The sequence below is a fragment of the Phascolarctos cinereus genome, unplaced genomic scaffold, assembly GCF_003287225.1.
Source record: "Phascolarctos cinereus isolate Bilbo 61053 unplaced genomic scaffold, phaCin_HiC Scaffold_2;HRSCAF=192, whole genome shotgun sequence".
NCBI lineage: Eukaryota > Metazoa > Chordata > Mammalia > Diprotodontia > Phascolarctidae > Phascolarctos > Phascolarctos cinereus.
Window position 1 is genome coordinate 288,132,301 of NW_027555625.1, and position 13,514 is coordinate 288,145,814.

At 33.2% G+C, this 13,514-nt stretch overlaps 1 protein-coding gene across 2 annotated transcripts in view; it reads left to right on the plus strand.

Moving 5' to 3' along the window:
* Positions 1-11,796, plus strand: part of URI1 (URI1 prefoldin like chaperone) — a 68,194-nt gene extending 56,398 nt beyond the window's left edge. For both annotated transcript variants that reach the window (XM_020985065.2, XM_078150096.1), the window contains exons 7-11: positions 2,360-2,531; positions 4,229-4,526; positions 6,190-6,335; positions 7,464-7,707; positions 10,978-11,796. In XM_020985065.2, coding sequence (XP_020840724.1) covers positions 2,360-2,531; positions 4,229-4,526; positions 6,190-6,335; positions 7,464-7,707; positions 10,978-11,157 — 1,040 coding nt within the window. In that variant the 3' untranslated portion in view covers positions 11,158-11,796. The remainder of the gene's footprint in view (positions 1-2,359; positions 2,532-4,228; positions 4,527-6,189; positions 6,336-7,463; positions 7,708-10,977) is intronic.
* Positions 11,797-13,514: the final 1,718 nt, after the last annotated feature.

Here is a 13,514-nt window from a genome sequence, read left to right on the forward strand (position 1 = left end):
GAAATAGCACAGGGGGGTCAGACTTGGGTTTGAATCTGTGGTACATATACTTTCTGAGACTTTCTTCATTTATAAAGTGAGGATAATGGTAGCATTAAGTATCTCAAAGAATTGGTTTTGAAGAAAGTATTTTAAGGTTTATAAGGCACTATGGAAATGTTGGATTGTTATTACGTTACTGAAGAGGAGTAATGTATTTGGATTTACTTGTTTGAAAGTGATGATTTCCCATGTTGTGAAGTGTCATATATGATGTTAATAGATTTGTTGGGGGTGAGTATTTGAGATGTACAGTTTACTTTTGTAGAAAATAGTGAAATTATTTTGTACTTAATTTTTTTTTAACTTTGGGCCTCTTTTTTTCTAAAGAGAAGTCATAGTTGACAAAGTGCATTGAGAGTTTGAATAACTGTATAACTTTATGGTAATAATAGCTGATATTTATATAACATTTTCAAGTTTTCAGAGTACTTAACATAGAATATCCTTATAGCAACCCTGTAAAGTTTGTGCTATATAAATGATGATCTCCCCATTTTATAGAATTAACAGGTTGAAAGAAGTTAAGTGACTTGTCCAGAATCACTCAGAAATAAGAGTCAGAGACAGGATTTGTGCTCAGGTCTTTCCTGACTGTAAGGCAGGAACAGTTAATTAAATTTTTTTCCCCAAAAAACATTTATTTATTTTGTTAAAAGCTGGATCTCCTTGTCTTGCTCAGGCTAGAAGTGAAGAGGCTACTTTTGAGCTTAGTCTCACTTTGATCTACACAATAACTTTAACTTGCTCTGTTTCTGACCTGGACCGATTTACACTTCCTTAGGCAACCTGGTGCTTCTCTTCCTCCCCTCTTTATGCCCCTCACCCCATCGCAGGGCCTTACCATGTTAATGCCCAACTTAGTGAAGACAACCGAATTGGCCTCAAACTCAAAAGATGGATGACACCAGGGGCATTTGAAAGAAGAATTATTAATGCCTTTTTTATTTTTTCACATCATAGGCATTTCCTCATAACCAAGCCTAGTCACTGGCACTGCCCCTCCCTTTTTCTCTCCTCCCTGTTTTAAAGAATAAGAGGCCAAACCCAATCAATTCAGCAGCTCTGTATGTAGTACTTTTTACCCATAAAACCCAATTCTCTTTATTTGAAGTTATTGTGTATATTTTCTTCCTAATTCTGCTTACTTCATTCTTCATCAGTTCATATAATTTGTTCTATGTGTCTTCTAATCATTTTTAGAAATTTTTGTTCTATTACATTTGCTACAGTTCAGCCATTTGCCAATAAATAAGCACTTATTTTATTTATTTATTTTTTGCTCCCACGGAAGCATTACTGTGATATTTTATCACATGTGGAGCTCTTTGGTCTGTGTTTGACCTCCTTGATATATGTGTGTGTGTGTGTGTGTGTGTGTGTGTGTGTGTGTGTGTGTGTGTGTGTGTACACACATACACACACGCGCACACACACACACGCCCAGGAGTGAGATCATGGGTGATGAATAGTTAGTAACTTTCTAGAATACTCTTTTCATTATGCCATGCTATCTCTGGATGTGTCTCCACAAATGAAAACTCAGAAAGGAGTTAGCTTAGAAAGGTGATTTATAAGTCTAAGAAGATCATAGAGGGAAATAAATTAAGTATCATAATTTCCATCAATGTTTCCAGATTTCCATTTAATATAGTATACAAACCAAAAGATGTTTTAGGATAGTAATATTAACAGACCATAGCAAGACTATAAAATGTAAGATAGTACTTTCACTTTGTTTTTAGGTAAACTGGAAATATCCCATATTTACTTGGTAGCTTAGATTTGGATATTCTCATTTTCATCAAAGTCTTGATTTGGTTAAAGAAAAACAGATAAGATTAAAATAACTATTAAGCAAAGTGTCATTTCCTCAGAAAGTGATAGAACTTAGTTGAAATAAAGCCATGTTCAAATTGAAATGATCACACTAATTATACTAGTTTTAGAGGACTTTCCATTTTATAAAGAGCACTATAGTGCTCTTGTAAAGGTACTGTGCTATGGGGCTGGCTTAACTATCAAACTACGCATTAACAAGGTCTTTGATACTTAAATAATGAAATTTATTTGGATTGGTTCCAAAATTGATCTAAATGAATAGGGTTATAGCCATATTTCTTTAGAAAAATTCCCTTTTCTTTGAATCTTTGTAGCCAGTTGAGATCTTCCTAGGCTGTTTGATTTCTGTAGATATTGTGTTTAACAAAATGAGACTTGAAAAAGAATTAAGAAGTCTGGGGAAAAAGTGTAGTTACTAACATTTTTTTTCCTTCTTGGTCACCTTTTGTTTAGCTAAAGATGTATCTTAATTCCACAGGAAAGCACAGAACAGCTCATAGACCTCATTCAAAACCAAAAACTTCAGATGTTTTTGAAGCAGATTTTATAGATGACCCAAAATCCGAGGGCAGTTTCCTCAGTGAGAAGGAACTGTGGGCTCGACTTGATGAACTAGAAAGACAAGAAGATCTTTTGGGAGAACTCGATAAGTATGTAGAGGCAAATTTTGCCTCAAAATGATAATCTTGCCATCTTTACTTAGAATATAGACCAAATATGACATAGTGATATCCCATATGTTTTATAGAAAATTTTTTCACATAGCACTGAGCAATTTCTCTTTGAATTTTAAGAATAATGGCTTTGAATATGTTTGCTACTATAAAATGTTTAACTGTGCTTTCCTTCTGTCAAAATTTCTGTTTAATTAGCAAACTACTAGTAATCTGGTCAGGTGTTTATGTATGAGAAACTTTACTAAGTGGCTGTTTAAAACATATATTAGCACCCACTTAGAATTGTCAAAGTGCTCAATGAATTCTCTTACCACAGAAGCTCCTACTTTATTTTACTTAAATGATGGAATATGTGCAGTAATTAGTTTCTTTGAAAAATAGGACACAATCCACATGAGGTAGGGGTTTTTTATAAGTCATCCAGGAGTTGTAGTTCACGTGTTCTTGGGCATTTTTCATTAATTGATAATATAGTTTAAAAAAATCTTATTAGTATAAGGGTTCTCAACCTGGGGTCCTTGGTTTCTTGAACTCGAATGGGAGAAAAATAACATCTTTATTTTCAGTCACTTTGTTTTTATATTTATTCACTAACTGTATTTTCACTAATATTCAAAATTTGCTGTTACATTTGTCCATCTATATTGTACGTATCTCTCATCTGTCTGTCAAAGATGAGGACAGTATTAACCTTAGTATTTAAAATGTGTACTTAATGAACTAACAGCTATCTAAACTGTGATTGAACACCAGTAATGCCCAATACATGGTATTTTTCCAGCTCTTAATGATTTTTTTTTCTTTTAGTAATTTTTTTTCCCAATTAACAGACATCTTTTTTTTCTCTCCCCACCCCAACATCTTGGGGAAAAAAAAAGAAAAAGAAAACCCTTGTGTGAAATATGCATAGCTAAGCATAAAAGGTTCCCACATTGGCCATGCCCCAAACCATATCTTACTCTGCAGCCTGAGGCCATCACCTCTCTTTCAGGAGGTGGGTATTTTGTTTCACCATAGGTTCCTCTGTAATCATGGCTGGTCATTGAGTTGATCAGAGATATTAAGTCTTTTAAAGTTGTTTGGTTTTACTTTGTTGTTTTTATTGATAATCCTGATTATTGGTTGTTTACAGTGTTGATGTTATTGGTTTTCCTGGTTCTCCTTATTTCATTCTTATCAGTTCATACATGTTTTTCCAGATTTTTCTGAAACCATCTCTTTCATCATTTCTTCTAGCACATTAAATCCATTACATTCATATACCATAATTTGTTCAACAATTCCTTAATTATTGGGGAATCCTTCATTTCTAGTTCTTTTCTTGGCCACCACAAAAAAGAACTGCTATTAATGTTTTTGCACATAAACATTTCCCTTTTCCTCTTTCTTTGTTCTCTTGAGTACCTTAGTAGTATTAGTGGGTTCGATGGTATACAAAATTTAGTGATTGGTTAGTCATAACTCCAGATGGCTTTTTCACACTAGACCAGTTCTTAGTTCTCTGGAAGAATTAAGCAATTGGTTACTTACCATAAGTAGAAAATGGTACATAGTTAAGTTTATTTGTATTTATAAATACACATTTAAATATATATTTTTGTTATCAATTTTACTATGTATTTTTAATGTTAAATTATATATATTTTAATCTTTTTTTCTTTTTTCTACAGAAAATCTGATGCTGTGTTTGTAAATGGAGATGATATAAGCTCTTCTGAAGAGGAGAAAGAAGATCAAAAGACAGCTGTGACTGTGAAACACGGAGTAACAGACTCTCCTACTCAGGACAGTTTTCAAAAGGACATTACAGATTCGAAGTTACTTAGTGGTCAAGTGAATGGTTCAAGTTCTTATAGTGATGATGATGATGATGATGATGATGATGATGATGATGATGATGATGGTTTAGGAGTTGGAGATAATTGTGTACCAACTATATATTTTTCTCATACAGTTGAACCTAAGAGGGTTTGTATGCTTTACTTATACTTACTTATATTATATAATTTGTAATTTTATTTGTATTTAGAGATACAGTTTCTTTATACATTTCAGAGTTATAAAACAAGAAGACTAGTTTTTCTCACTTAGCCTAAAAATAATTTCTTTGAATTGGTTCATTAGGTTCATTACCTCCAACTAAACACAGGGCTATGTGGACCTGAAGAGGCTTAAGACCTCTGGAGGTAACAGTCCTGTCTCTGTAAAGAAGACATGGCTAAAAATGTCAGAGATAGTCATGTTAAGGTAGCTGTATTGGTGAATTTAGAAAATTGCAAGAGTCTCTCTTAATTGTACTTAGTTAAACTTTTAATTTATTACTTGATTTATAAAAATAAATGTATGTGATTAGCAAGTAGTAGAAAATTTTATGGTGAAGTTAGTTTCCTCTCCCAGTTGGAAATAAATGGATATATCTATAAACCTCTATTTGAATTTTAAAGGTTTTCAAGTTGGGGGGAACCTTAGAGATTATTGAGTTCAACTTACCTTGAAGATGAGGCATCTTAGACCCAGATCAGGAGAGTGACTTGGCCATGGTCACACATATTTTCTATTGCAAACCTGGGGCTTGAAAGCAAGTTACCTATTTCCCAAGTCTAGTGTGCCTTCTCTTAGGTCAAAACATCTCTAAGTATTGTCACAACCAAGCAAAAAACTAGTAAAGTATATCTGGAAACCATTTGAGCTTTTGGATTTATCTGTATTTTCAAATAAAACATGAAATGATGATCCATTTGCTTTGCTTATATTGTTCTTAAGGTAGCAAAGCAGTAATTTTACAAGGTGCCCACTATATTCTTAGGGTTCATTTCCTAATTCAAGACTCTGAAGTAAAACAATGTAATTATACTAAATCTGTGTAAAATTGAGTATGAATTGATTAGAAAAACAAAATTTGAATTTATTTGCGTGTAGCCTTTCTAGTCTTAACTCCAACTCTCCTTGTTGCCTAGTATTAAAATTAGGCAGGGAATTGCTTGATTAGTAAGTAGTTATTGATTTATAAAGTACTATGTAAATCCAGAATAGGATTATGAGATTATTAATCTGTTAATCTTAAATTCTTCCTGACCAGACCCTAATACTTTGAAATGTAAGATTCTGTTTTATATACTCTGGAGTTTTAGTAATTGAATTATTTGTCACAGCTTGTACTTTTTCATGCATTAAACCTGATAATATTCTGATTGAATATTTCTTTTGATCAGTCCTTTTCCTGTGTTTTTCATTTTGAAATTCATGAATTTTGAAGTCATGAATTTGTAAAGAAAGTAATGGTATGATGTTAAATGTTAAACTTAAAAGCTCAAGCATTACATATCTTTTATGTAATAATAAATTGGAAGTTAAGTTCCTGGAGTGATTAAAGAATACATATATTTATGTTAGGGATATGGTATATGTCTCAGAACCTTTTCTACTATGGTAGGGATTTTTTTGATTCTTTGTGTTAAAGCACGTAAATTTTATGCAGTGTCAGAAGTTAGGAATTGACAGTGCTGCTGTTATGATTATTCATAATTTACCCTAGTGTACTGCATTTTGCAAACTCTTATCTTCACTGTATAGATCTCAATTTATACTCTGTTATTTTTGTTTTCGTGTGTGTGTGTGTGTATGTGTTTAGGTACGAATAAATACTGGGAAAAATACTACTTTAAAATTCAGTGAAAAGAAAGAAGAAGCCAAACGTAAACGGAAGAATAGCAATGGCAACAGTAGCCATTCTATTCCAGAACTACCCAACATCAGAACTCCTGCTGATGTTTATAGGTACATGATTTATAGTTAAAGGACTTATTTCCCCTCCATGCTTTGTTGCAGTTGTACTTTTAACAGGAAAATTGGTGTGTGTAGTACATGGGACCACCTATGTAATCACCTGAAAGATAAGGCGCTCTTGTGGGTTTAGCCTAGCATTCTGAAGGTTCCTTAAGGAGCTGGTGATTTGCCAGAGCCTCTAATCAGAGGTGATTGTAGGGTGTTGTGTGGTCTCTTCCTCACTTGGGTGATATTTTTGTAAACATTCTCAATTGACGTAGTTGAGTAAATCTTATGTCTAAGCTTGAGAAGATATGTTGTGATTTTGATGGGACTGGATCATAACTTTTTGACCATTACATACATACATACATACATACATACATACATACATACATACATACATACATACATACGTATGTATGCATGTATGCATGTATGTATGTATGTATGTATGTATGTATGTATGTATGTATGGCTTATTCATTTGTTGCCTTTTTACAGAGTTGAAGTTGATTGTAGTTAATTCCTTCAGTTTGTTTATTGGGCTATTTGGGAGGCAGTGTGATGCTGTAGATTGAGTCATGGGACTTGCAGCCTGGCAGACCTGTGTTCAGACCTCGCCTCTGATACTTGCTAAAGCCCTATGATCTTGGGGAAATCACTTGCTTCCATGTCTCCTTCTGTAAAATGGGGATAATACCCACAAATATGTACCTCATTGTTAGAAGGCTAAAAAGAAACTCTTGAAGTTTAAAAAAATAAGAAAAGGATTTTATTTTGATCTTCATGATCTATGTTTATAAAATGGTGAAAATTGTCAGGTGTCTGAGTATTATCTAAAACATCTAAAATTGTTACACGTGAAGCTGTTGCCTTTTAGAATATGTTTATGAAGTATGCCATTTTACATTAGGGTGGAAATTCTGCCTTTTCAAAATAATGAAACATGTATTTTTAGATAGCATAATTACTATGATATTTGTGAAGTTTCAGATGAACCATAATTATAAAAATTACTGGATTTTAAAAGTTGGACCAGCAAATTCAAATTAATTGTTATGAAATACCAGGATTTAAAAAAAAAGTGTCATGAGATTCTTAAGTAGGTTAAAGTGTGTATTTTCCTTCATATTATAGAGTCTTTGTTGATGTTGTAAATGGAGAATACGTCCCTCGTAAATCAATTTTGAAGTCTCGGAGCAGAGAGAATAGTGTGTGTAGTGACACCAGTGAAAGCAGTGCTGCTGAGCTTGAGGACCGGCGAGGAGTGATGAGGAGCCTCAGTCATGATGAAGCTGCCTGCACCGATGCCAGTGAAGGGATTTTGGATCAGCAAGAAAATCAACAGAAAAAGCTGTTATCCCTATCAGGAAAACTTGAGGTATCACTTTCTAACACTTGATTGGTTATGCAGGGTCCTTATATAAAATCATCAGCATGTTTATTAGATAAGGAGAATCTAAATTGGCACTGGCCCTGTTTTTCAGGGATAGATGATTTACTTGCCCTTATTTGCAGTGTCAATTCTTGGACTTGTCTTAAAACTCAGTCTTGTTAGACCGCCCTCTTTTGTAAGGTGTTGTGAATTCTCATTCTTGAAATCTTACTCTATTTAACTTTTTCTTTTTTTGAAGAAAATTGATAGTTTTTTAAAAAACTGTTTATGACACCTTAAACCTCGTACTTCCGTCCTCACCAGTCATTATCCATTGGACATGGCATTGCTTAACCTCTCGTTTGAGATAAGATTTTTCTTTTTTAAAGCTGTAGTCATAGGGTCTAAATTTTTCTTGACCTTTTTGATAGCACTTTATAAAAATTTAATAGCTAAGAAGTGTCAAAGAAAAAGAGTTCGGAACTAAGTAAATTTCTTCTGTATTCTCAATTATACCTTAAAATATTTGAAACAACTTGTCTTGTTCTCCCATAATTTTGCCACTGGGAGCTTTCCTCAGTTCTCCTTGACATTTTGAGGGTATCATTTGGAACAAACCGACTGTCAATAAGTCATGCCTTTACTCTTTCTATATGACCTACCCCCTTTGTTTGTTTGCTTGTTTTTTGGTTTTTGATCACCCATTTCTGTGATGACATCTTTTATTCCAGTTCTCCTTTTAGTTGCTTGTTTGTGACATAAGACAGTCTGCTTGTACCCAGTGTATTCCTCTCTACTGCCCTCTGGGTGGTATTCATTTTTTACTGCTTTTGAGTATTTATTAAATGTTTTATAACTTTCAGCCATACAATAGTATTTATAGAATATTGGCATTAAAAAATAGATCTTTGTTTTTGGGAAAAGTTTGAGATCATTAAAAGAACTTTGTGGTTTCCCAAAGACTATCTTATCTAACCCACTCTTCTCATCTTCGGTTCTGGGTCACATTCATCCATTTGTATTGTTTGTCCAATATATTTATGTTTATGTGTTGAGGTGTGTGTATATGTATATGTGCTTATGTGTGTATGCATACAGTGTATATTTTTATCTACACTAATAGGTGAGTACTTTATCAGACTATTTAAAATTTCAATATAAAAATTTGTGGAAGAAGTGACTTTAAAAGACCATTTTACCTAGACGCTCTTTAAATTAGTCCTGTGTCCTATGTAAAACTAGAGTGCAAGGTGAAATAATATTTTATTTAAATTTCACTTAATGGATTTTATTTAGATGCATTTGAGATTTTCTTTTTCCCTAGACATGTAGGAAAATCATTGAACTTGGATCTGACATTACATACTCTCCAGCAACTGACCTGTATTGTGTAGTCTTAGTTGCGCAAGGGCACTAAAAGGTTGTATTCTTTTACTTGCCTAGTTATGTTCATACTGTATGTGAGAGGCAGGACTTGAACCCATGTATATCAGTATCTGTTTCTAGCACACACATACATACATATCTATACATGTATATACACACATTTATATGAGAATACATCTGTGTTCTCTATTCATACGTTATTCTTCTGAAGACTCATTTTGCCTGTGAGGTTCTTGAGGGTTGTTTTAGTGGAATTTTTAACCTTTGGTAGGCCCTACCAAACTATATATTGATCCTGAAAAGAATCCTGATACTCAAGGACCAGTCTAGCTAAGTATAGAGGCCTTACCCTAAGAAGGTTGGCTATTAGCTGACAAATTTTTTTGGCCACCACGCTGGTGAAGATTCTACTTACATGTAGGAGGGAACCTAATTTTGCTGACACTTAAGGGATTCTTTAAGTATTGAAATATGTTTTTTTGTCTGATTTCATAAAAGACACATGCAAACGTGTATGTTTCTTGTAGCTAGGTACTACTGTGCATTGGGTGACTGGTACGTCCAATATTTAAGGGAATCATATAAGGAATGTTTTTAAACTCATGGTCTACTTGTGCTTTAGATAGCACCTTAACAAGTTAGGGCCTCTAAGGAATTAGAAAGTAGCATTTACTTTTGCTGTTTTGCAAAACTCAAAAAATTAAAACTTTTGAAGTAGTTCATAATTTTTGGGATAGCACTAAAATCAGGAACTTGTTTAAATTTCATTTGTATTAGCTTTGCCTTTCATGTGAAACGGTTACAGTAAGTAGTATTAGGGGCAGCTATGTGATACAGGGATACAACGTTGGGCCTGGAATCAGGAAGACCTGAGTTCAGATTCAGCTTCAGAGATTTACTAAATGTGTGACCTTGGACAAGTAACTTAAGCTTTGATTCCCTCTTCAGTTTCCTTAACTGCAAAGTGGGCATAGTACCCTACTCTGAGGGTTATTGTGAGAATCAAATGAAAATCAGTGCCTGGCAATTAGTATATATTATATAAATGCTAATTGTTATTATCATTATTATTATTATTATTATTATTAGTAGTAGTAGTAGTAGTAGTAGCAGCAGTAGTGGTAGTAGTATCATCTAGGTATAAAATTCAACATTGAAAGGATTAATTCATGATTCTGGCAGATATTTCCAAAGTAAGTTTTCATTATCTCTTTAATGTAGAATTTTGGCTATTTCTCAAAAGTTTTTACAAATAGATTTTTATAGATTCTTGCTTATATTGTGAAATAGCTTCTGGTTAAATGAAACCCATGGGGAAGTAAGAGTATATTTTGAGAACTTTCCACAAAACAGTCCTAGACTTCCTTTGAAGTATTGCTTTTTATGTATACTATCTAATTGGCTTAAGTAATGTTTCTCACCTTTCGTTGAAAAGGGAACAAAACTTGTGGTTTGGCAACTTCTGTCAAAATTAAGCTAGAGAAGGCTAAGTTACCAAGTTATACAAAGTTTTTTAAAAACATTGGATAGTTTTCAAAAAATACATTTTTATACTACAGGATGAAACTTCAGAGAGAGAGAGAGTGTGTGTGTGTGTGTGTGTGTGTGTGTGTGTGTGTGTGTGTGTGTGTGCGTGTGCGTGTTAAATTATATAGCCTGTTTTATAAAAGGCAATTTATAGTTAAGAATGTTTAAAGATGGTGTTTTAAAGGATACTTACATAGAACTTGTTCAAAGAATTCTGTTTTAAACTTAATTAAAATTTTGACTATATATGTTAAATTGTTATTGATTTTTTTAAAGGTAGTTCATTTGATTAAAATAATATGGACCTTAGAGACATAGCACATTTGCATTTTGTTGTTTCATCTTGATTCCCCCCCCCCATAGGCTTTTTCTGGAACCGTAATAGAAAAGGAACTTTTATCTCCTGTAATACCACACCCAGGCACTGTGCATCCTGTATTACCAACCATACCTGAACGAAAAGAATTTTTGTCAGAAGTATCAGAAGAAACTACAAAAAGGATTTCAAAATTCAAAGCTGCCAGATTGCAACAGAGAAACTAGGCCTGCCTAGAAAATGGAAATTTGCATCTTAAAGCACAGTTTTGCAATTTGTTATAAATGTCACTTACACGTAGTTAGGAGTAATGCATCCAATGTTATTTTGGCAGCAAGTTCTTTTTCTCTCTTTATCAGTGGTATTTAAAAAGATTAAAAATAAATGTTTTGAATACTTGAATGTTCACTTTATTTTGTTAATTTCTTTGTATGCTGTCAGTACCTTTGTCTATGTTTGCTTCATGATGCAGTAGCAGCATTTGGAATTATTTTTCAAAGAATACTATTCACATGCATTGTTTTTGTGTTTCAACCTAAGTACAGGCAGTTTTGTACCAGCTGTGATGTTCTGCATACCATATGGACCATTTTAAAGAAACTTTAAAAATTTCAAATGGATTCAACAATTATATTTCATTACTTGCTTTAGCATTTTAAAGACAGTTTTGTATCTACATTGTTGTAGGTTTTGCAAATAGGTGGCTGTTTCAAAATTTGTTTCTTTTCCCCTTCTAGTAATTTCTCTTATGATGTAACAATCTTTGAGGCAGAAAAACTGTTTACATATTGTAAAGGGAAGTTTCTTTGATGGGAAAAATGGTATTTTGTAAAATAGAATTTTTTCAAGTAAAAAAAATTATGAAATCCATGGTCTCTAAATCTTTATTTTGCAACTTGTGGCTAAAATATTGAAGCTCTATTATTCACATATTCACTCTATATGATGTACAGTGTCTACTTGAATTTCTTATAGTTCCATCGTCACTTTTCTTCCCTGATGCATGTAATTTCTAATACCTGTTAATTGGGAGTTATATGTTGGGAAAGAGAAGAATTGACTAAACGCCTAAAGAGATTATCTTGAAGAAATTCTCGTGGTCTGATATTCTAAACATTTTCCTTCTCTGAGGTTACTTTTCTAGTAGTAAGTAACTGAAGTAAAATATTTACTTTTAACACAACTATCTGGAATGAACAGAAATTTATTTTAAATGTATTGAAAATTACACTGCAAGTGTTAATCGTTAGCATGATGCAGGCTAAAATGTAGCCTTTTCAAAAGCCTGCTGCATTAGTACTAAAATAAGTCATCAATGCCAGTCCACCCTCTCTATTCATGACTAAATATTTAAAGGAGGCTATTTATAGCTTCTTTAATGAATTCTTGGCTAAACAAAATGAAATTATGTCCCAGAAAAGTAGAAGCTTTTTTGTAACCAGAACAGTGCAAACTGTAAAATAGTTTTATGAATATTTATTTTAAATAATATAGGATTGAGATCTAATGCTGGTAGACATGGGTAAATCAGAGCAGGAGCCTACTCTTAGTGATTTTCCCTTTTAAAAAAAACATTTGTTATTTAGTAGTTTTGATCAAATAATCATTTAATAAATTTGTACAATTCTTAGTTCCCTGATTACTGTAAGGGAAAGGAACTTTTGTTACAGTTCTCTTTTGGGGGGTATAATAGTATTCCTCACACACATACATTTTCTTTTCAAAATACTTTTTATTGATGTTTTCTCTTTTTATATATGATACTTATCCCAAGTGTCCCTCATTTTCCCTGTCCCATAGAGGGGAACAAATTTGAGAGAGAAAAAAAGTCAGTACAACTGATTGATATATTGAAGAAGTCTGAAAACATGTAAAGAGTAACACTTGTGGACCTACCACCTCTACCAAGGAGTCCATCGAGGGTGTCTTCAGTAGAGACCTGCTTGATCTTTATAATTTTGTTACATTTACTTTTGATTTTTTTTTTGGGGGGGTGCATCATCATTCTTTTCATTTGCATTATTGTAGTTACTGCATATGTTGTTCTCTTGGCTCTGCTTGCTTCACTTGGCATTAATTCATGTAGATCTCTCCATGCTTTTCTATATTAATCACCCACATTTCTTCCAGCACAGTAATATTCTATTGTATTCATATGATTTTTTTTAACCATCCCCCTATTGATGGGCATCTACTTTGTTTCCAATGCTTAACTTTCACAAAAAGTGTTACTATAAATATTTTGGAGTATGTGGGGACTTTTTCCCTTATCTATGGCCTCCTTGAGGTATAAGCTCAGTGGTGAGGGGAGTCTATTTGAAAGGGTATGAACATTTTAGTTACTTTATTTGCATAATTAAAAGCTGCTTTCCAAAATGGTTGTACCATTTTACAGTTTCACCAGTAGTGTAGAGTGGATAGCCTTCCAAACCTTCCCTCCCCCAACTTTGACTGTCGCCATTCTTTGTCATTTTTGCTAATTTGCAAAATGTGAAGGGAAACTTCAGGATTGTTTTTATTTGCATTTCTATTATCAGTGATTTTTGAAACTTTTTTTTACTTTGCAATTCTTTTGTGAACTGTT